We start from the raw sequence: 19,913 nt of genomic DNA on the forward strand, positions 1-19,913 counted from the left end.
TGTATCTCTCTTATAAAACGGGCACTTTATCTCTCTTCCTAAACATAAGATGTATGCTTTCCTTTTACATCAGTATCGCTGTGTATTTTATTTATGATGGCAGGAACCAGCCTTTTTTTTTTTTCTTTGAGAAATAAAAGATAAATAAATAGAAATAAAACTTCCGGCTCTGCGCAAACGGACGCCACGTCTGCCAAAACCGAAAGCTGAACCGGGCAGGGGCGGGCGAAGATGCTGGCGCATGCGTAGTCGTCGCGGGCCCGCCCTGGAGACAAGATGGCGCGTGCGTCAGGCTGCGTCGGCGCCGAGTGCGCAAGTGAGCATGCGCGGGTGGGTTCGAATGGCGCCTTTGGCGGGAGCCTCGTGCGCGGGGAAAGGGAGCTTCTGGGTCGCGAGGAAGCCGCGGAGGGCCGGTCGGCGGGAGGGGAGGCGTCAGGCCTCGGCCGTTGTCTCCCGGCAAGTCTCCCTCGTCCTCCCCAAACGAGAGGAGCCCCCTTAGGTTAAAAGCCAGGGTCCCCCGTGTGTGGGTGTTAATGGTGGTGGGTGGGAGGACGATAATAATAGTAATAATACCATTTTTGTGTGTTGGGCTTTGGCCAAGCGAGGTTTTCATCTCGGCTGAAGGATTTAAAGACAAAAATCAGTCTCCATCGTATAATTAGATTTAAAAAGTCGTAAACACAACTCCTAAAATCTGGCTTGGTGGTACTTAAGTTATTTAATTGTTAAAATATGGCAGCCGCTCAATAGGCAACACTCTTGGGAGGGAAGTGCCTTGCATTTTTAGTGTGGGCTCTTTTAATTTAAATTGGATTCTCCTGGTTTCCCTCTAGCTGCCTGCTCTGGCTTCCCCAGCTTCCTTTGTTTTATTTTCATGTCATTCCCTTTTTTAATATTTTATTTCCCTGATTTCCCAATTAGCCTTCTGCTCTGGATTCCCTGGGGATTTCACCAGTTCCAGTTCTGGGTAGCACTTCAGCCTCCCTCCCCACCCAGTTCTGAACAGCTGTAAGTGAAATGGGGAAACTTAAGTTCCTTGGAAAGAAGAAAAGTGGTTTAGAAATCTAGGAATGGCAGTATTTATTTTGGGGGGGGGGAGACAGTTGCAGGGGCCAGCTGAACTAAACACTTTTTTTTAATAGAGAATTGGAGCTGCATTTTCTGTGATAAATATTACGAGATTGATGGGTTTTTTTTAAAAAAAAAAACATTTTCTCATTTCAAAATGTCAGAAAAGGATGCTGCTAGCTATTATTAGCAGCTGTGATTAGAGGTAGCTCTAGTCTAGTGTAAAAGGCATCGGACTGCAAGTTGCCCACCTAGGAAGCAGCAGGCTGAAATTGAGAAATCCATTGCTCTTCTGACAAACAGATTTACAATTTATGTTGCAATTTTGTCAGTAGACGCTCAGGTAAATTCTATTGGCAGTTTTCATATATGCGAAACCTTTATTTTGTTAACTATGCCTTGCAGGATAAATCATAATTTGATTGTAATTTCAAACAACTATTTTATGTCTTGCAAAATAAATTGCAAATTTCTTTGTGATTTCAAACTAAACTAAATCATAATAGCCAAATGGCTTGGTTTATTATGTTAAGTCATAATGTGCTTTGGAGAGGGGAAATTGGCTTTGAATGAGGAACGAATGAACCCATTGTGTTTAGTGGTTTACACCGTTTAGGATATAGAGAGCTTCAGGTGTCATGTTTGAGTTTATATATCAAATATATTTGGAGGACCCTATTAACGGAGCTGTTGGTATTCTGGTATCTCTTCTCTGGTAACTTTCTCAAGTTGTATTGAAATCTTATGTATGCATTTTCTAAAATTATATCCTGCTCATTTCAGCTTCAAAATTACTTCAGGAATATTTTCATTTGGCGAAAGCAGTTTGATTGATGATCTGTTGCATTTTCAGAGGTGCAGATAAAGCTTGTAATTCTCCTTAGATGAAAAAAAATCATTGGAATTAAAAATGATTGAAGTCTTAATACTGAAGGTACTGTGATTAACTTTCGGTATATTAAATACATGTAAAGCTATGTGAACATATTTTAATATGGGTTTTATCATACTTATTAGATTGAAAATCCAGATTGCTTTTGGGTCTGCATAATAGGAGGCAGAAAATTTATAGACAATGAAATGGAATATAAAACACTTCAGACTGAAATGAATCAATTCTATAACAAATATTATCGATGTGTGGATGCCAAGCCCTGTGCACTAGAAGAGGGACAGGTGATTTTTCTCAATCTGATTTGTTTGGATATATCTGGAAGAAAAATGTAGCTTGCTCCTTCCTTCCTTCCTTCCTTCCTTCCTTCCTTCCTTCCTTCCTTCCTTCCTTCCTTCCTTCCTTCCTTCCTTCCTTCCTTTTATATGTTTAAAGATAACAATCCTTCCAAAAATACTTCTGTGCAATGTACTTGTGATAACAAATATTGAACAAATAATTCTGGAATTCTTGATCATAGCAATGGCTTAGTGGGGTGGTAAGGTAATGGCTAAGAAACCTTTTCTGATGGTGAGGGAAGGAGAATATTAGAATGTTATACTTGTTAGTATTAGGGTGTAATATTTTTTTCATGACAGTGAAAATACATTACTGTCTTTTAATCTTGAACAGAAAACATGGAAATAGGCGTATCTTCTGCAAAACCCATATGCTAGATAATATGGAAATAATTGGATTTGGAATGAAAGCCAGCTGAGTGACTTTGGGCCAGTCCTGTTCTCTCAAGCCATAATGTCAGGGTCCTGTGACAAGTCAGTAGATCCCTTTCTGTTGCAACCAAGGGATCAATGCTTCATGGATCCAAAAAATACACTGCATTTGCAGGGGAAATACTTAGGAGGAAGTTGATTTAAATAAGCAATTTAAATGTCTGGAAGAATACCTGAAAAAAAATAGAACTCTCTGGTTCCTGTCTGACCTGTATTTTATCACACACATACTCTGCCAATTATCTGTTATCAAAAAAACAACACAGATTGTATAACATTAAACATTTATATGTCTTTCTTAGGTTTGCGCTGTTTACTATGAGGAACTGAAATCTTGGTGCAGAGCTGTTGTTAATTCAATCATATCATACACGGATTATTACATTGCGGAATGTTTCCTTGTGGACTATGCCAAAACTGTTCCTGTAAAGACTGAAAAGTATGTGTTTATAATTGTAAAAATCACCCAGCAAAGGATTGGACCAAGAATTGAAACATTTTAGTCATAATGTTACCTGTCTGCCCAATGTTATGGTCCTCCTGTGTTGGTTTGATCCAGCTGATAAGTTAATGTAGACATAGTTGGACATTTTTGGATTCATGCTCAGTCTAGGATTTATTTTTTTTTAGAAAATTTGGGTTGACTAGTTTGTAAATTTAAGAAATGAGAACAGAAATAGATTTGTCAGAAAGTTCTGAAGAACATAAGATCGTGCTCATTTTTAGGTGACTGTATCTGGTTTTCTCTATAAAGAAGCAGCACTTTTTTTATAAAGAGAAGTTATTATAATCTGCCGTTTGAACACTAAATCCATGAAAATTATTGGCTGTAATCTGTTGTGAAACCGATTTTCTTTCAGGATCTGTGTGGTCTTAAAATCATTTATGAGACTGCCTTATAGAGCTAAAAAGCTTAGGTTGTACTGTGTCAAACCACTAACACTACGTGTCAACTACTACAATGACAATGCAGAGATAGTGTAAGTATGGCTACAGAGAAACTACATTAAATATTCTAAGAAATATTTCCATTAACTTCAAAGAGGATCTTTTCTGCGTAACTGCTGTGAGAACTGCTGCTCTCTTGGCCAAACTCTCCTCACAGGATGGAGGTTGTGGGGAAAATAGGAGGAAGAGAATTAGGTGTCTTTGCTGCCTTGAATTATTTGTAAAAATAATAAAAGTGGGATAAAAATCAATCAGTAAAAATAACTTTACTAGTCAATAGAACTTTCCTGTTTTATACCTGCTTGTACAAATGCCGTTTGCCAGATTTTTTCGTATGTTTTCTGTTTATTTTGCTGCAGTATAATGCATAAAAAAAAAAGCCTCGTGTGTTTGTTTCTAGGCCTGCTAGCAAATGGGACATTGCAGCTGTCCAGTACTTCCAAAACCTCCTGAATGGTAAAGAAAAACTAGAATAATCTCTTGTATAATTTCAGTTATATGGCAAATCTATTTTTATAAAACTGGCGGGGAATAATAGACTTAGGAGACTTACATTTATAAATTGAGAGTTGTGCAGAATTCATCTTAGCAAAACACATTCCTCTTTTAAGTCTAAGTGAGCAAATATGCATTTTGAACACAAATATCACACAAGCTCCCCAGTCCCCATGACCTACAACTATACAAATATGGGAGGTCCTTGACTTACAACAGTTTGTTTAGTGACCGTTCAAAGTTTACAACAGCACTGAAAAATGTAACTTATGACCGTTTTTCACGGTCACGACTTTTGCAGCATCCCCATGGTCATGTGATCAAAATTCAAATGCTGGGCAACTGGTTCATGTTTATGGCGTCTGCAGCGTCCCACGGTCATGGGATCCCCTTTTGTGACGATCTGACAAGCAAAGTCCATGGGGAAACTAGATCCACTTAACAACCAAGCTACTAACTTAACACCTGAAGTGATTCATTTAACAACTGTGTCAAGAAAGGTCGTAAAATGGAGTAATACTTAACCAATGTCTTGCTTAACCACAGAAATTTTGGGCTCAGTTGTGGTTGTAAGTTGAGAACTCCCTATACAGGCTGGTTGCCAAGTATCCAATCGCAGTCCGTGACCTGGGGACACTGCCAATCATAACTTCAAGTATCAGTCATAAGACACTTGTTTCAATGTCATCATAACTTCAAATGGTTGTTAACGAACGGTTGATTGTAAGTTGAGAACTGCTTGTATTAGTCAATGTCCAGTATAAAGAACTGATATGTTTTAAAAAAAAGCCTTACTGCTATGGTAATCTAATACGCCTCATTTTATTCATAGCAGCCACTCAAGTGGAGGCCAAATTATGTGCTGTTGAAGAGGATAATTTTGCTGTCTATCTTTATGTCACAATAAGTGGTGAAAAGGTAATATTTGCAAATTACATGCAATCTTTTAAATTGGGTATTGGCTTGCTGACCATGTTAAACCTGGCCAGCAGAATAGAAAACAATACACTCTTCATGCAGCGCTTATAGTCACGTTTGTGCTGCAAGTATTAGAGTAGAATTATGTTACTTATCGTTGCTCTGTAAATTGAGGTCTAAAACTCTGTTTCAAAGTTCTGCATACCCTAGCAAAGACTCTGTTGTTAGCGGTGATGTACGCTGTAGCTGTTAAAACAGCCAGAGCACATTTAAGATAGTTTAGATAAATATTGCAGTGCCCTTTGATGCTGCTCTTAATGTGATATTTCTAGTTTGACAAAACTCCTTAAACACTAGAAATGCCTCGTTACTGAAGTATATCACATTAGTCATTTCTAATCTATCACCACGAAAAGTTTCATATGTTTTAATTTCTCTCCCTCATTAATCCTCACATTGCCAAACATTGTTTTTGTCACAGGTGTGTGTGAACGATGATCTTGTTGCCAAGAACTTTGCCTGCTATGAACTCGGTAAAGCAAACCAGAAAAGAGTATCGGAATCTCTTTCAGAGGAGAAGAATCCTGTACTGCTTCTGTGGCCAGCGTTACTGCGGGAGTCTAAGATTTCAGAGATGTGTGAGTATGAGAAATCAGTTCCTCAAGTCATAGGTGAGTGGTAATAGCAGCTGAGTTGAAGCCTCTTCTGGAACATGGTCTGTCTGCACAGTAGAGCAGGTTGGCCCAACTGCCAGGAATGTCTAACGTGCTACTCCAGTGTTCTCTGATTAGCAGTGCAGTAGCAGAGACAAAACTAGCAGGGCAATGAGGCTAGTGCAGTGCTTCTCAACGGGTGTGTGACGGTGACCCCCGTCACACAAACGTTCTGCGCATGCGCGGCGCCGCGCACATGGGGCGGGCCCCCCATGCGTGGCGTGCGTGCACAGCCCGCCCCCATGCGCGATGCGCGTGCGCGGCGGCGGCCCCATGTGCGGCGCGCGTGCACAGCGCCGCGAAAAATGGTGGATCGCCACCTTTGGCGACCCTCAAAAAATGGTCGATCGACCCCAAATGGGGTCGCGACCCATAGGTTGAGAACCGCTGGGCTAGTGCCTCCGACACCTCCAGGCCTCATTGCCCTGCTAGTTTCGTCTCTGCTACTCAGGGCTGAAGAAGCTGCAGCGATGCTTGGCTATAGATTTGTTTAAAAAAAATAATAGCAAGACACAAAGATACATGATGGCTGCTTGGAGTCGATAGGCCCTGTGTTTGTAGGCCTGTGCTAGGGTATCTCCCATGAACCAATCAAAAAGACAGGAAAAAACTAAGCTGCATAGTTTGGTTCCTTGAATGAAACCCAAATTGGAGTTCTAGAGTGGGCTATGTTCTATCCTATATTTTGTATTGTTTTTACCTGTGGTAGCCCACCCAGAGACACTCAGTGAGACAGGTGTTTATAAAAATGAAAATTTTATTTTATTTTAACTTTATTTTTTATCATTTTATTTCTAGGACATGGTCTTCAGAAGATGTATTTTAAGCGTTTTAGTAAAAAGACACTTGTACCTGTTTTTTTTAGGTGCTGCTCTAATTTGTGATGATTCTGAGAAAGCAGAGTTTAAGCATTTGCCAGAAACTAACTTACATAATACAAAACCGTCTGTAAGTACTAAATACATCCTTGTTTCTTCTTGGTTTTCACATTTCAAGGATTGCTGAACTGTTAAAACATCCAGGTTATCTTTATTTAGGTTATGATGGTGATCATAGAGTGCTGTTGAGCTGCTTCCTGAGCAAAAGCACTATGCATCATTTACTTTAAGTTCAGAAGAAATATGTATTGTAACTGGAAAAGAAAAACTTGGGAAAGCCCCATTGCATTTTTTGAATGGTTTACTTCCAAATAATCATGTACAGATTATATAGGAGCTGATAGCACATATCAGCTATTTTCCTATTTAACTGTTTTAAGAAATGTGATATCAACTATCTTGCTTTTTATTCTGGTAATATAGTGAGATGCGTTCAATTATAAACGTAGCCGTGACCCCTTTCATAGAGTCCTGAATAAAAATGTGAGATACTTTTATTTGCCTGCTTAGGATGTAGTGGTGCCTGTTTCCCCTTTGAAGCAAGGAATAACTTTTTCTGTACCAACAGACCTGCAAACGGTCAGGTATATTTTAATTTTTTATATTTCATTTCTGTTTCATTGCTGGTAAGATACTATTTAATTAAACAAAAACCATGGGAAATGGTTGGCTGGCACCAGAGAGCAAAACGAATGTTTAAATTTAAATTGACTTCTTACTCATGTTCTTCTAACGAGGGACTGAGGGGTGTTTTAAAATATTAATATGATCCATGGATTTCTTCAACAAAATATTGATCAAATTCAGCTTAATAGCTCACTTCTTACGTATCTTGCTTACATTTCAGTTCAAGGGTGGGCAATTAATTTATTCAAGGGCCCACATGAGGAACTGGGATTATTGTGCAGGGCTGAAACAAAAGCTCCTGGCTGCATTAATGCACACTCGCCCACAAGGCCATGCTTCAACCAAGGGGGTGGTGAGTGACCAAGCCGATATCCCTTCGCGCAGTGATTGCTGCTGCCACCAGGCGGCTGTAGGATGTGATTTTTAATTTCCAGTTGAGCTCACATGGGCCAGCCAGGGACAGGCAAAGGGCCAGATGTAGCCGTAAAATAGCCAGGTCTATTCTACCGTATATGCTGGCGTATAAGACGACTTCCGGAAGCGCTGAACTTGGCACCAAAGACTTATACGCCAAATCGTCATACGCCGGAAATACTGGTAGTTTCCGGCGTATAAGACAACGTTCTAGGAAGGCGACTCGGCGATAAAGACGGGGGTCGTCTTATACGCCAGGTCGCCTAATACGCCGGCATATACGGGTACTTGCATTTTTCATAATTAGCTGGGATCAAAAAAAAACCCCTGTGAATAGAGGACACCTCTACATTCCCCCCCCCTCCCCCCAATGCTGCTTTTCAGGGAGAATAAGGATCTCAAGGTTTAGAAAGAATCCCAATTCATGTGTGCAGTTTCCCAGCTGTTTTAAGTTTACAGATATTGCGAAGATTTTCTCAAACAGTTGTGTTTCGTTTTAGCAACTTACCTAAGACAAGCACCAAAATCCAGGAAGTGGAAAATGGTCTCTACGAGAAGAACCTTGGGACAAAGTAAGCTTTTTCTCATCTTGAGAACCAATATTTATAATGCCCAAGGACTTAATGTACTTTGCATAAAGAATGGGCAGGTGTATTTACAGCTCGTAATTGAAACAAAGGCTGAATGAATGAACTTTTAACGAAGACTTAAAAAGTCAACTTGTGTGTTTCCAGGCTTCTACAGTTTTTAAACCCTGATTCTCTGAAAATGGCCACCGGACAAGAAACAGAGGTAGTTCAAGAAACAAGTAGATTAACTTTTAATGTTTTAATTTGGGTGAACGTTTTGCTGAAATGAGAAATGTTTTCGTTCTTAGAAGTTTCTTGGATGTTGCAGGATCCAATTATCCTGGGACACGTATATATTTGCCTTCATTTTTGGGTGTTTTTGATTATTTGGTAAGGAAAAATAAACTGAAAAAGGGGGAAACACTTGTGTCAGGTTGAAACACTAAAAAAAATTGCAATACTGCCTTTTAGCCTTTCACTGGTTTGTTCTTAGGAGCTTAAGCTGAATATCACTACATGTCTTCCTGTTGTGCTGAGCAATAAAATCGAACCATGTCCATCCCTTGAAACCGCACCACTGTTTCCAGCTTTAAAAAAGGTAGCATTTATAATCTTTTATATGATATCATTTACCATATTGCAGAAAAGCACACGGCAATGTCTTGGTCGTGCCTTGATCAGCTTCCTTAAATAGCAATGGCTACATTGTTCTGAACAAAAGCATGCTAATAATCATTTTTGGTTATTTTTTGCAGCGTTTAGCATAGTGGTATTAGTAATTAACAACAGTTAATAATCGAGGCTTCTGAGACTGCCAGAGCGGTCCTAGGCTTGTTTACATCAGCGGTTCTCAACCTATGGGTCGCGACCCCATTTGGGGTCGATCGACCATTTCACGGGGGTCGCCAAGCAAGGCTGTCTGCCAATTTTTTTTCCCTTTTCCGGCGGGTGCCTTACCTGCCTTGGGCTGGCCCAGCTGGTAGCCCAGCTGGTGGTTGGCCTGCTCCGTCTCTGCCGCTTGCCAGCTACGCCTTGGCCAGCGCAGGGGGCGGCACCACGCATGCGCGGCGTTCCCGGGCAGGGAAAGTCCTCAACTTACGACTGGTTGGGTAGTCCTCTACTTACGACCGGGTTAGTCCTCGACTTACAACCGGTTGGGGGTCACGGCATTAAAAAGGTTGAGAACCACTGGTTTACATAAATTCTTTCCATTTTGGTGCTGGTGGGGGGGAAGGAACATTATTTAATGACAGCTTAATCTTAGTTCCTTCAATAGTAGTAGTCTCCTTCAAGTTTTGGGCTTTAATCTCCCAAGATTTGACATGGACACCTAACTTAGAACCACCATTAAAAGGGCACAACAAAGAATTTTCTTCCTGCATCAACTTAGGAAGTTCAGACTGCCCAAGGAGTTGTTTATACTGTTCTACAGAGGAAATTATTGAGTCTGTCACCTATACGGTCTGGTTTGGTACAGCAGCCAAGCAGGACAGGTACAAACTCCCACGGATAGCTAGGATGGCCAAAAAAAAAAAAAAAATTGCAACCAGCCTGCCCTCCATTGAGCACCTGTGTACTTCATGATCAGAAAGAGGGGTGAGAAAATATCTACAGACCCCTCACATCCTGGACATAAATTGTTAACAACTCCTCCCCTGGGATAGCACTATAGGATTCCCCAACGTTTCTGGCTTTGCAAACTGGGGGGGGGGGGTTGGTAAGCACACGAACAGCTCCATTTGTACAAACTGTGTGCATGCATGCCTGCTGCTCACGCAAATGGCGCATGCACACATGCTTGCACTCGCCAGCCTTTTCCATGGCCCAGTTTGCAGCCCAGAGGTTGGGGATCCCTGCTAATAGGGCATTGCAGACCAACAAGATACAGGGACAGTTTTTTTCCCTCAGGCCATCACTCTACTGCAGGGGTCCCCGACCCCTGGTCTGTGGGCCAGCAACCGAGCCGCACAAACAAGCAAAGCCCCATCCATGAGATGCAGGCAGCACACAAAACCATGCACCCTTCGGTCCGCGGAAAAACCGGTCCCTAAAAAGTTGGGGACCTCTGCTCTACTGAACAGCTAATCCTCATAGTATTGTACTGTGTCTAAGTATATTTAGTATGTACATTGAGAGCTTCTGCACCGGAAGCAAATTTCTTGTGTGCCAAGTCACACTTGGTCAAATAAAGTATTCTGTTCTATTTCTTGTAAGCAATATTTAACCAACTATTTTGTGTTTCTTTTCTGAAAGGAACTTTTAAGAAATCAGTTCCAAGGACCTAGTCACGTACAGTCTTATTCCTGGCCTGCAATAGCCCGTGGATATGATTCACTTATTATCTCTTCTGAAAGTAATCCACTTTCATATCTTCTGCCCATCATTACATTTTTGCAATCAAGAAATTGCTACATATCCTTATCAGCTAGACACGGTGTAAGTGGAATATTCAGTTAATGCTTCACAATTGCCTTAACTGGTGGCAAGTACTTAAAGTAGGCTATAGTTAGGTTATTATTATTGTTCATAGTTATCTTGTTGCATTTTTGAATGTGTTTTTTTTTAATGAATTTTTTTGCATGGAAGGAAAAATGATTTTAGAAAGAGGGCAGTGATCTAAAGATAGCAATAAATCAATCAAAAAAACATGGGTAAACATTGTAAAATGTTGGGGTATCTGAGTAAGTTTGTATTGTTTGCAATGCATAATCAACTTACTTTTTTAAGAAGTGCAATCTACATAATTTCTGATTCATCTCTGTATAATGTTTTGTGTATGTAGCCAGTAGCATTAATCATATGTCCTGGCCAGAAGAAAGCAGAACTGGTATTTGAGCTCCTGAAAAAGTACACCCATTGCTCCCGGCCTCTCCACCCGATGTTGCTTTTTCTGGGAATGAATAAGGAAGAAATCAAGAATGTAAGAATTTCAAGAGGATGTAAGCAAAACTTGATTAATTGTATTGCCCACGTGAAGGAATGAGCAGATAAAGTCAGAGCAATCCTAAGCAGGAGGAACAGAATTTTAGAATAATGTCATTGTAATAATAATAATAATAGTAAAGTTGGAAGGGACCTTGGAGGTCATCTAGTCCAACCCCCTGCTCAGACAGGAAACCATATACCATTTCAGACAAATGGCTGTCCAGTCTCTTAAAAACTTCCAGTGTAGGAGCATTCACCGCTTCTGGAGGCAGGTTGTTCCACTGGTTAATTGTTCTCACTGTCAGGAAGTTTCTCCTTAGTTCTAGGTTGCTTCTCTCCTTGATTAGTTTCCATCCGTGGCTTCTTGTCCTGCCTTCAGGCGCTTTGGAGAATAGCTTGACTCCCTCTTCTTTGGGGCAGCCCCTGAGATATTGGAACACTGCTATCATGTCCCCCCTCGTCCTTCTCTTCATTAAACTAGACATACCCAATTCCAGCAACCATTCTTTATATGTTTTAACTCCAGTCCCCTAATCATCTTTGTTGCTCTGTCTCTTAAACTGTTTAACCGTAACCATAGACAGTCCTCAACTTAACAGTAGTTCATTTAGTGACCGTTCAAAGTTACAGCGTCACTGAATAAAGTGACTTATGACTGTTTTTCACACTTAACCACCACTGCAGTGTCCCCACGGTCACATGATAGAACTCGGACGCTTGGCAACTGGTTCATATTTATGACAGTTGGAGGGTCCCAGGATCATGGGATCACTTTTGTGACCTAGCAAAAGTCAATGGGGAAGCCAGGTTCACTTAAAAATTGTTACTATCTTAAAAACTGCAGTGATTCACTTAACAACTCAGGCAAGAACAGTTGTAAAAAACTCACTTTAAAAAGTCTTTAGATAACAAATTTTGGACTCAGTTGTGGTCGTACGTTGAGGCTGACCTGTATTGATAGCCAAAACAAACGAAAGCTTTCTTCGTTTCAGGTAACGGGGTTTGTAAGAAGCATCACTATAAGCCACAAAGCATAACAAATTACCTCAGATTTCCCAGCTTTCCCCAGGCTAGAGTATCCTTCAGAGATACCAGTTAGTGTCAGTGTATTTGAGCCGTTACTAATGTTTTATTTTCACTTTTGAATCCGATGAGCTGGTACAAACGATGCGCTCCTTTTCATTTTACAGGTGAAATCATTGTAACAACCCCACTTAGCTTTTTGCGGCTGCTTGAGCATCACAGTTTAGTCTTCCTTAGGTTGTGTCATCTGGTGTTTGATGAGGTTGATGTATTATTCTCAGAAGCTAAAGATCAGGTGAGTTTGGGCTTGGAAGCACCTTTTGGCCTCTGATGAAGGAATAAGTGGCAGAAAAGATTTCTTCCCCCTCTGCCAAAACAATCAGCTGCGCTTTTATGTTACTCCCTATAAATAAAATATTTCATTGGGGCAGAGAGCTTGAACTTGATGCAATTGATGCAATGGAATGGGAAGAAAAACAGAAAAAGTGTGGATCTAGCAATACATACGCCCAAATCATAATTCATTTCAAAGGAGCAGGTAGTAAGATGCTGTTTTCCTGCCCCATCATTTCCATTCATAAATCTCCTATATAGCCATTCTCTGTTGAAAATGCAGAAGGTAACGAATCTGATACGTTATTTTGAATATATATTAGCAAGAAGAATGATATGTATTGACCAATTGATATTGTTTATGATTGTTTATCATATTCACTACAGCTATTTACTGTTATATTAATTAGTGTTAACTGAGCATATATACCCAGACAATAGTCTGTTTGCTAAAGCTTGAAAATGTTATTGGAGGGGGCAACCCAATGTTGTTCCCAATCCTAACCCCACCCTGAACCTTAATCCCTATCCTGGTCCTATCCCTTCCCTAACTCCATAAAACTCAACTAAAACTTTTATATTGAAAAAAAGAAAATGCAGAAGGTAACGATGAAGCTTTAATCCCTTTTTATAGATACTTAGCATTTTAGAATACTATAAATCTATCCTGAGTGTTGAAGAAAAGGAGTTTTCACCGCAGCAGATTGTTGCTGTTGGAAACCACTGGGACAAAAACGTAGAGATTTTATCAAAAGAATTTATGAACGATCCATATATTGTAATTACCTCCATGGAAGAAGCTGCCATATATGGGAAAGTGCAACAGGTAAAATTTGCTTTTATATGTCTTGTCTATATAATGGTGGGTTTTAACTTAGCACATGCACCAAAGGCAGCTATTGAGATTGCTCTAATAGGTAAAAAGCATAAAAGTCATATTAAACCATAACAATCGTCAAATTTCTGTGCTGCTCAGCTCATGGCATATAAGAGTGTCCAGGTGGGAAAAGATTCTTCTGTGGGAAAAAAAAATGTGTTATGGCATCTCTAAAATTCAGTACAGGTAGTCCTCGACTTACAACAGTTCATGTAGTGACCGTTCTAGCAGTGATTTATGACCATTTTTCACACTTATGACCTTTGCAGCATCCCGAAGATCACGTGGTCAAAATTCAGATGCTTGCCAACTGATTCATATTTATGATGGTCACAGTGTCCTGGGGTCATGTGATCTCCTTTTGCATCCTGACAAGCAAAGATGAGGGGGAGAGCCAGATTCATTTAGCACAGGGGTTCTCAACCTTGGCAACTTTAAGACTTGTGGACTTCAACTCCCAGAATTCCTCAGAAGCGAATTCTGGAAGTTGAAGTCCACAAGTCTTAAAGTTACCAAGGTTGAGAACCCCTGATTTAGCAACCATGTTCCTAACTTAACTGCAATGATTCACTTAACAACTGTGGCAAGAAAAGTCGCGAAATGGGGCAAAATTCACTTTAAAATGTTTCCCTCAGCAACGTAAATTTTGGGCTCCGTTGCAGTCGTAAGTTGAGGACTCCCTGTATTGTCCCCTCAGAACCAAGGATGAAATTGGGCGTCAGCTGAACCATTGGCAATTTCTATCTTTTTGGTCCTTTGACCGCGTATAAAAAAATGATTGCGGATTTCTGCCTAAGAAAATAATCATCATGGAGCTAGGTTTGCATTTCTAAATCACTTGCTGAAAGGCTTTTTAAAACGAACGATTTGCATTCTGACAAGTTTGAATAACATGTCGTTTCAGGTTGTGCAGCTGTGTCTTGAGTGTGACAGGATCTCCACTTTACTTCAGACATTAGACTTTACCCCGACAGATGCTCAAAAGACTCTGATTTTTACAAGTTCTCTAGAAGAAAGAGACATGGTATACAAGGTATGTCCTTCCCTAAACATTGCCAAGGCTGGATGCCCCCGTTTTAGAACCTATGTTTAAGCAAAGTTAAGGAAGGATGTTAAGCATGGTTTGTTGTGGGAGTTGTAATAGATGGGTGAGCAATAAGGAATGGATTCGCACGTCCTCCTCTGACCCAAATAAATGGCTCACATTATATGACTTGAGTTACTTTCTGTCAACCGAGCTTTTAATGAAAATTCTCTTAAAACGTGGCATATTATTTGACGTGATTGCATCCTCAGGCGGTAGAGAGCATTTCACTCTTTTGCTTGAAAATAAACCCAGGAGTTGGATTTCATTCTGATTATATTGCTGAGCAGTGGAACAAAACCATCAGCCCTGGCACCCATGTTGTATTGGGTAAGTACCTTCTCTAGGCTCTTTCTCGAAATCCGATTGACTCTTGAGCTTCCCTACTTATGGTTTAATTGATTAATTTATAAAGCATTTAGATTAAGATCAGTGTAAATTCGATTGTGACCAGCTATCACGATGGTCTTATTAAACCTTAGGGTAGGGGTTAATCATATAATGAAAAACAAGAGATGGAATTAGTAAGAACAGTATTCTCGATGCTTCTATTAACCCAATGGTTCTTAACCTGTGGATCGGGACCCCATTTGGGGTCGAACGACCATTTCACGGGGGTCACCAAATAACGCAGTCCGCCATTTTTTCCCCCTTTTCCTTAGCTGTGCTACTCCCTTTTATTCTATTGGCTTTTGAAAGCCAATAGAATAGACTCTCTTGAATAGAGTCTAATTCTATTGGCTTTCAAAAGCCAATAGGAATTGTCCAGGCTGTCTCTGCCCTGCTGAGCCCGCCAAAAGTCCCATTCTGCAAACGGTGCTGCACCAGTTGAGTAGTCCTCGACTTACGACCGGTTGAGTAGTCCTTGATTACGACCGGTTGGGGGTCGCGGCATTAAAAAGGTTGAGAACCACTGTATTAACCCATCTTGTCTACCTGTTCCAGGTGGTTATTTTCTGCATGTAAAGGGTGTGGTTTGTCTTATTTGTCGCTTCCTCCCAAGTAACTAATTAATACTCTGAAAGCCATATATAGGAACACTCCTTTAATTTAGGAATCAGGCAATGAGATGAATCCTTATGTAAGAACTGAACTTACAGAATCCTGTAGGCTTGTGTGGATTATAAAGTGAGGTAGATGTACCTAGAAAGAGGGGTGTTCTTTCCCGTTTTTGACAGCACATAAAAAGAGGCTTTTGCCTTATGGATCTTCTGGTTTTTGTTTCCAGTTTTAACGGATGACTGCATGGCAGCTGTAAGATTTACAGACGCAACACGTGTCGTTCATTTCAGCTTTCCTCCAACTCCAAGAATCTTTGGTGCCCGTCTACACGGCCTGTCCGTTAACTTCCAGAATCCAGTAAAGAAGGTCTGAGTAAATCCTCATAAATTGTTTGTCAGCATGTAATTACAGTTCTGCAATTTCAAACTGAAAAGCTCTCACTGGGTCTTTCCCTCTTTTCTCTCTTAAGACAGTGGTTCTCAACCTTTTTAATGCCGCGACCCCCAACCGGTCGTAAGTTGAGTACTACTCGACCGGTCGTAAGTTGAGGACTACTCAACTGGTGCAGCACCGTTTGCAGACTGGGACTTTTGGCAGGCTCAGCAGGGCAGAGACAGCCTGGACAATTCCTATTGGCTTTTGAAAGCCAATTGAATTAGACTCTATTCAAGAGAGTCTATTCTATTGGCTTTCAAAAGCCAACAGAATAAAAGAGAGTAGCACAGCTAAGGAAAAGGGGAAAAAAATGGCGGACTGCGTTGTTTGGCGACCCCCGTGAAATGGTTGTTCGACCCCAAATGGGGTCCCGACCCACAGGTTGAGAACCACTGCTCTAAGACACTTCAGTGGCCCTTGATCCTCTTGCTCTGCCAATAACTCTACTTCTCATTCATTTCCTCCCCCCCCCCAAAAAAAGGATTTTTAATTTATGCCTAGAAAAAAAGGATTTTTTTATTTATGCCTAGAATTTTCCGTCCAACTCACAATGTAATGATCTCTTCTTCTGTTCTTCCGACCTTTTTCTTCTGTCCGTGCAAAGAGTCCATCACTGGGAAAAGAACAGAGCAAAGCCAAATCCATCTTGCTGTTGACAGAGAAAAACGCCCGCCACGCCGTTGGAGTGTTGCATTATTTGAAACGGGCAGACGCCTTCATCCCCCCCGACTTGTACAACTTTACCCGGGGAATCTTGGAAGCCAAAGAGGAAAAGAGAAGCGGGCAGCCAATTTGTCATTCCATTAAGGCCTATGGAATATGCAAGTAAGGAAATGGCAAGTCCAGTTATGTCAGTGGAGACTCTCGGTCACCCAAGTCATGTTTGTCCCAAAGGTGCTTTTTCGAAAAGCAGCCGAAAGTTGTTTTTGCCCTGAAGACATTTCTCTTCCCATCCAAGAAGCTTCGTCGGTTCAACTGAAGAAGCTTCTTTGGATGAGAAGCGAAACGTCTTCAAGGAAAAACAGTCCAGCTGCTTTTTGGAAAAGCACCTTTGGGCCAGGGCCATTAGTTTCAGCCGTTGTTTACCAAGTTCTCCTGCTATAACAGCATAACTTAGCAAAACATAGCAGGCAGTAATTGAATGGCAGCAGTTTGGGAGAATTGTTCTGGCCGCATTATATTATCCTTTGATAATGTGAAACATCTGAGCCATTCAACTAACAGGAAGGAAGAATAAGAGTTGGCTTTTTATCAAAACAGCTTGTTAAGGAATAATAATAATAGTAATAGTAAAATTGGAAGGGACCTTGGAGGTCATCTAGTCCAACCCCCTGCTCAGGCAGGAAACTATACCATTTCAGACAAATGGCTGTCCAGTCTCTTCTTAATAACCTCCAGTGTTGGAGCATTCACCGCTTCTGGAGGCAGGTTGTTCCGCTGGTTAATTGTTCTATCTGTCAAGAAGTTTCTCCTTAATTCTAGGTTGCTTCTCTCCTTGATTAGTTCCCATCCATTGCTTCTTGTCCTGCCTTCAGGGGCTTTGGATAATAGTTTGACTCCCTCTTCTTTGGGGCAGCCCCTGAGATATTGGAAGGCTGCTATCATGTCCCCCCCTCGTCCTTCTCTTTGTTAAACTAGACACACCCAATTCCAGCAGCCGTTCCTTATATGCTTTAGCCTCCGGTCCCCTGATCATCTTTGTTGCTCTTCTCTGTACTCTTTCTAGAGTCTCAACATGGAGAAGAACAGCATCAAAGCATGGATTTGTCGAGGCAGAATTGTTCAGGAATGCAGGGCTCTGTGGCTCTCATTTGGGATTTGTAGAACCTTTGATTTTTATTCACCATAACATTCTCTTGTGCTCCAGTGACAAGTTTGTAAATGTTTGTTTTGTGGACATTTCTGCCCCTGTGATTACATAGATTACTTTTTCGTAATGGCTTGCTTTATTCTGTGGTTCCAAACAGCGCAACATTCTGGAATTGCTATCCTAATATTCTTGTGTTACTTAATTTAATTGTCTCCTTATGATCACACAGAAATAGAAACCGCTGTCCAGATCGCCATCGCATTAACCTTCAGACTGACATGCCCTCAAAAATAGCCGATGAAGCTCTGCAAGCAGGTGGAGTTATAACAGTGAGTCTGTAAAACACCTTCAGTTTCTAAATATTTAAAATAGGTGAGCAGGTCTTTGCAACTCTAAACGCGGGCAGGAGATGAAACTCCGTTCTGAATGTGATTGTGTGTAATGAGAATAAACCTATCCTTTCTGGAAGCTGGACTTGGTTGGGTTTCATGTCCCAGCAAGAAATCATAAAACAGGTCACCTTAAACCCAAAGGTTAAGTGGATCTGGCTTCCCCCTTGACTTTGCTTGTCACAAGGTCGCAAAAGGGGATCGCGTGACCCCGGGACACTGCAACCGTCGTAAATATGAGTCAGTTGCCAAGCATCTGAATGTAAATCACATGACCGTGGACATACCGCATGAGAAATCATAAGTCACTTTTTTTCAGTGCCATTGTAACTTTGAACAGTCACTAAACAAACCCTTGTCAGTCAAGGACTACCTGAGTTGCATGAGGTTGCTATTCCTCCCACAGCAAAAGGAAAAAGGAAAGAAAACCATGGCTACCAGGTGTGGATGTTTTTCTTCCACACAACCCAACAGAGATGGATGCAGAAACTTGTTGTCAGAGGGGAGGAGCATCCATGGCCCAGGGCAGTCGCCCTGTGGATCAGAGTGGGAAGCTTGTTCCCCTTTCTCACAGAAAATACTTTCCCTCGTGCACCATGCCTCTCTCTGCAGCTGGATATCACCCCAACTGCCCCGTGTCTTGCATTGTTTTAGAACAGTGGTGGCGAACCTATGGCACGGGTGCCAGAGGCGGCACGTGGAGCCCTGTCCGTTGCCCCAGCCCTGCCTCCCCCCACAGCCCCCCCTCACCAGCAGCCCCCCTGGAGGAGAGTTCCCCCAGGCAACAGGGACAAGACTCCGCCCTCGCACCCCATAGCGTGCAGATGATGCTGTGGGGTATGGGCAGAGGGCATGGCTGCCATGGTGCTGCAGGGCTGCCTGGCGATCTGCTGCAGCAGGCCATGGAGGCAGTGCGTGGCCCTGCAGGTGGGTGGGGCAAGGGGCGGAGCAGGGGTGGGGGAGCAGTTTTGGGGCACCTGATCTCTAAAAGGTTCACCATCACTGTTTTAGAAGATCTCGCAGAATTGTTTCAGCTTCCTATACTTTGGTGCTAGCTGTTCCCCTCTTCCCCCCCCCAAAAAAAACCCCCCAAGCCTTGAACAAAAAAGCAAACGGGGAGAAAGCAGTTAAAACAGGTGCATTTTTAATGGGCATTTACAATAAGTATAATTCCTGGTAGAAATCTTCCTTTGTTGATTTCCGGGAATTGTGCCGTGCCTTTTACACACGTTTTCTATTTTCAGATACTGCCTCTTTTTATCGTGGATGCCACAAACTACTTCGGCCGCCTGGTAGGGAAGTGGGGTCATTCCTACACAGCTCTTGAAACGGCGATAAAGGATTACTATCAGGAATCTAGCAAGCGGACCTCGGTTGACAAAGTGGAGAAGCTGGCAATCTACGGACTGCGGGAAGAAAAGTCTTTCCATAGGTAGGATATGTGGGCTGTGGTAGAAATAAATTAATTTAGTCATCCCTGAGCATTGCAGTCATAAAGCACAGTGCCACATGACCACACCACGTGGCAATAGCGGTCCCAGTTGCAATCATAACTCCAAGACCTGACGGTTATTAAGGGGTGCAGGAGTCCCAGTTAAGGAGTGGTGGTGGGGTGCTGCTGGAGGCCAGGGAAGAACTGATAACAGTTGCAGGAGGACTAGTAGAGGCTGCGGAAAGAAAACAGGAGGAATTGACCAGAGCAATTTGCAAACTTCCCTACCAGCTTCCCCATAGACTTTGCTT

At 41.7% G+C, this 19,913-nt stretch overlaps 1 protein-coding gene across 6 annotated transcripts in view; it reads left to right on the top strand.

The window, feature by feature from the left end:
* The first annotated feature begins 262 nt into the window (after positions 1-262).
* TDRD12 (tudor domain containing 12) overlaps positions 263-19,913 on the top strand; it is a 48,849-nt gene continuing 29,198 nt past the window's right edge. For 2 of the 6 annotated variants that reach the window (XR_005554770.1, XM_039327430.1), the window contains exons 1-23: positions 341-1,008; positions 1,852-2,002; positions 2,086-2,244; positions 3,033-3,169; positions 3,591-3,710; positions 4,079-4,134; positions 5,006-5,091; positions 5,573-5,729; positions 6,670-6,752; positions 7,193-7,266; positions 8,224-8,295; positions 8,458-8,515; positions 8,786-8,890; positions 10,546-10,728; positions 11,075-11,231; positions 12,408-12,535; positions 13,208-13,399; positions 14,355-14,483; positions 14,747-14,864; positions 15,763-15,902; positions 16,576-16,796; positions 18,011-18,110; positions 19,415-19,602. Coding sequence is in view for 5 of the 6 variants with exons in the window: in XM_039327430.1 (XP_039183364.1) it covers positions 1,979-2,002; positions 2,086-2,244; positions 3,033-3,169; positions 3,591-3,710; positions 4,079-4,134; positions 5,006-5,091; positions 5,573-5,729; positions 6,670-6,752; positions 7,193-7,266; positions 8,224-8,295; positions 8,458-8,515; positions 8,786-8,890; positions 10,546-10,728; positions 11,075-11,231; positions 12,408-12,535; positions 13,208-13,399; positions 14,355-14,483; positions 14,747-14,864; positions 15,763-15,902; positions 16,576-16,796; positions 18,011-18,110; positions 19,415-19,602 (2,687 nt within the window). In the remaining variant the exon portion in view is untranslated. The other 4 variants (XM_039327427.1, XM_039327429.1, XM_039327426.1 and 1 more) reach the window with 4 other exon arrangements.

Source organism: Crotalus tigris, unplaced genomic scaffold (genome assembly GCF_016545835.1).
Source record: "Crotalus tigris isolate CLP2741 ecotype Arizona unplaced genomic scaffold, ASM1654583v1 scf7180000024362.2655971311:6658466, whole genome shotgun sequence".
Classification (NCBI taxonomy): Eukaryota; Metazoa; Chordata; class Lepidosauria; order Squamata; family Viperidae; genus Crotalus; species Crotalus tigris.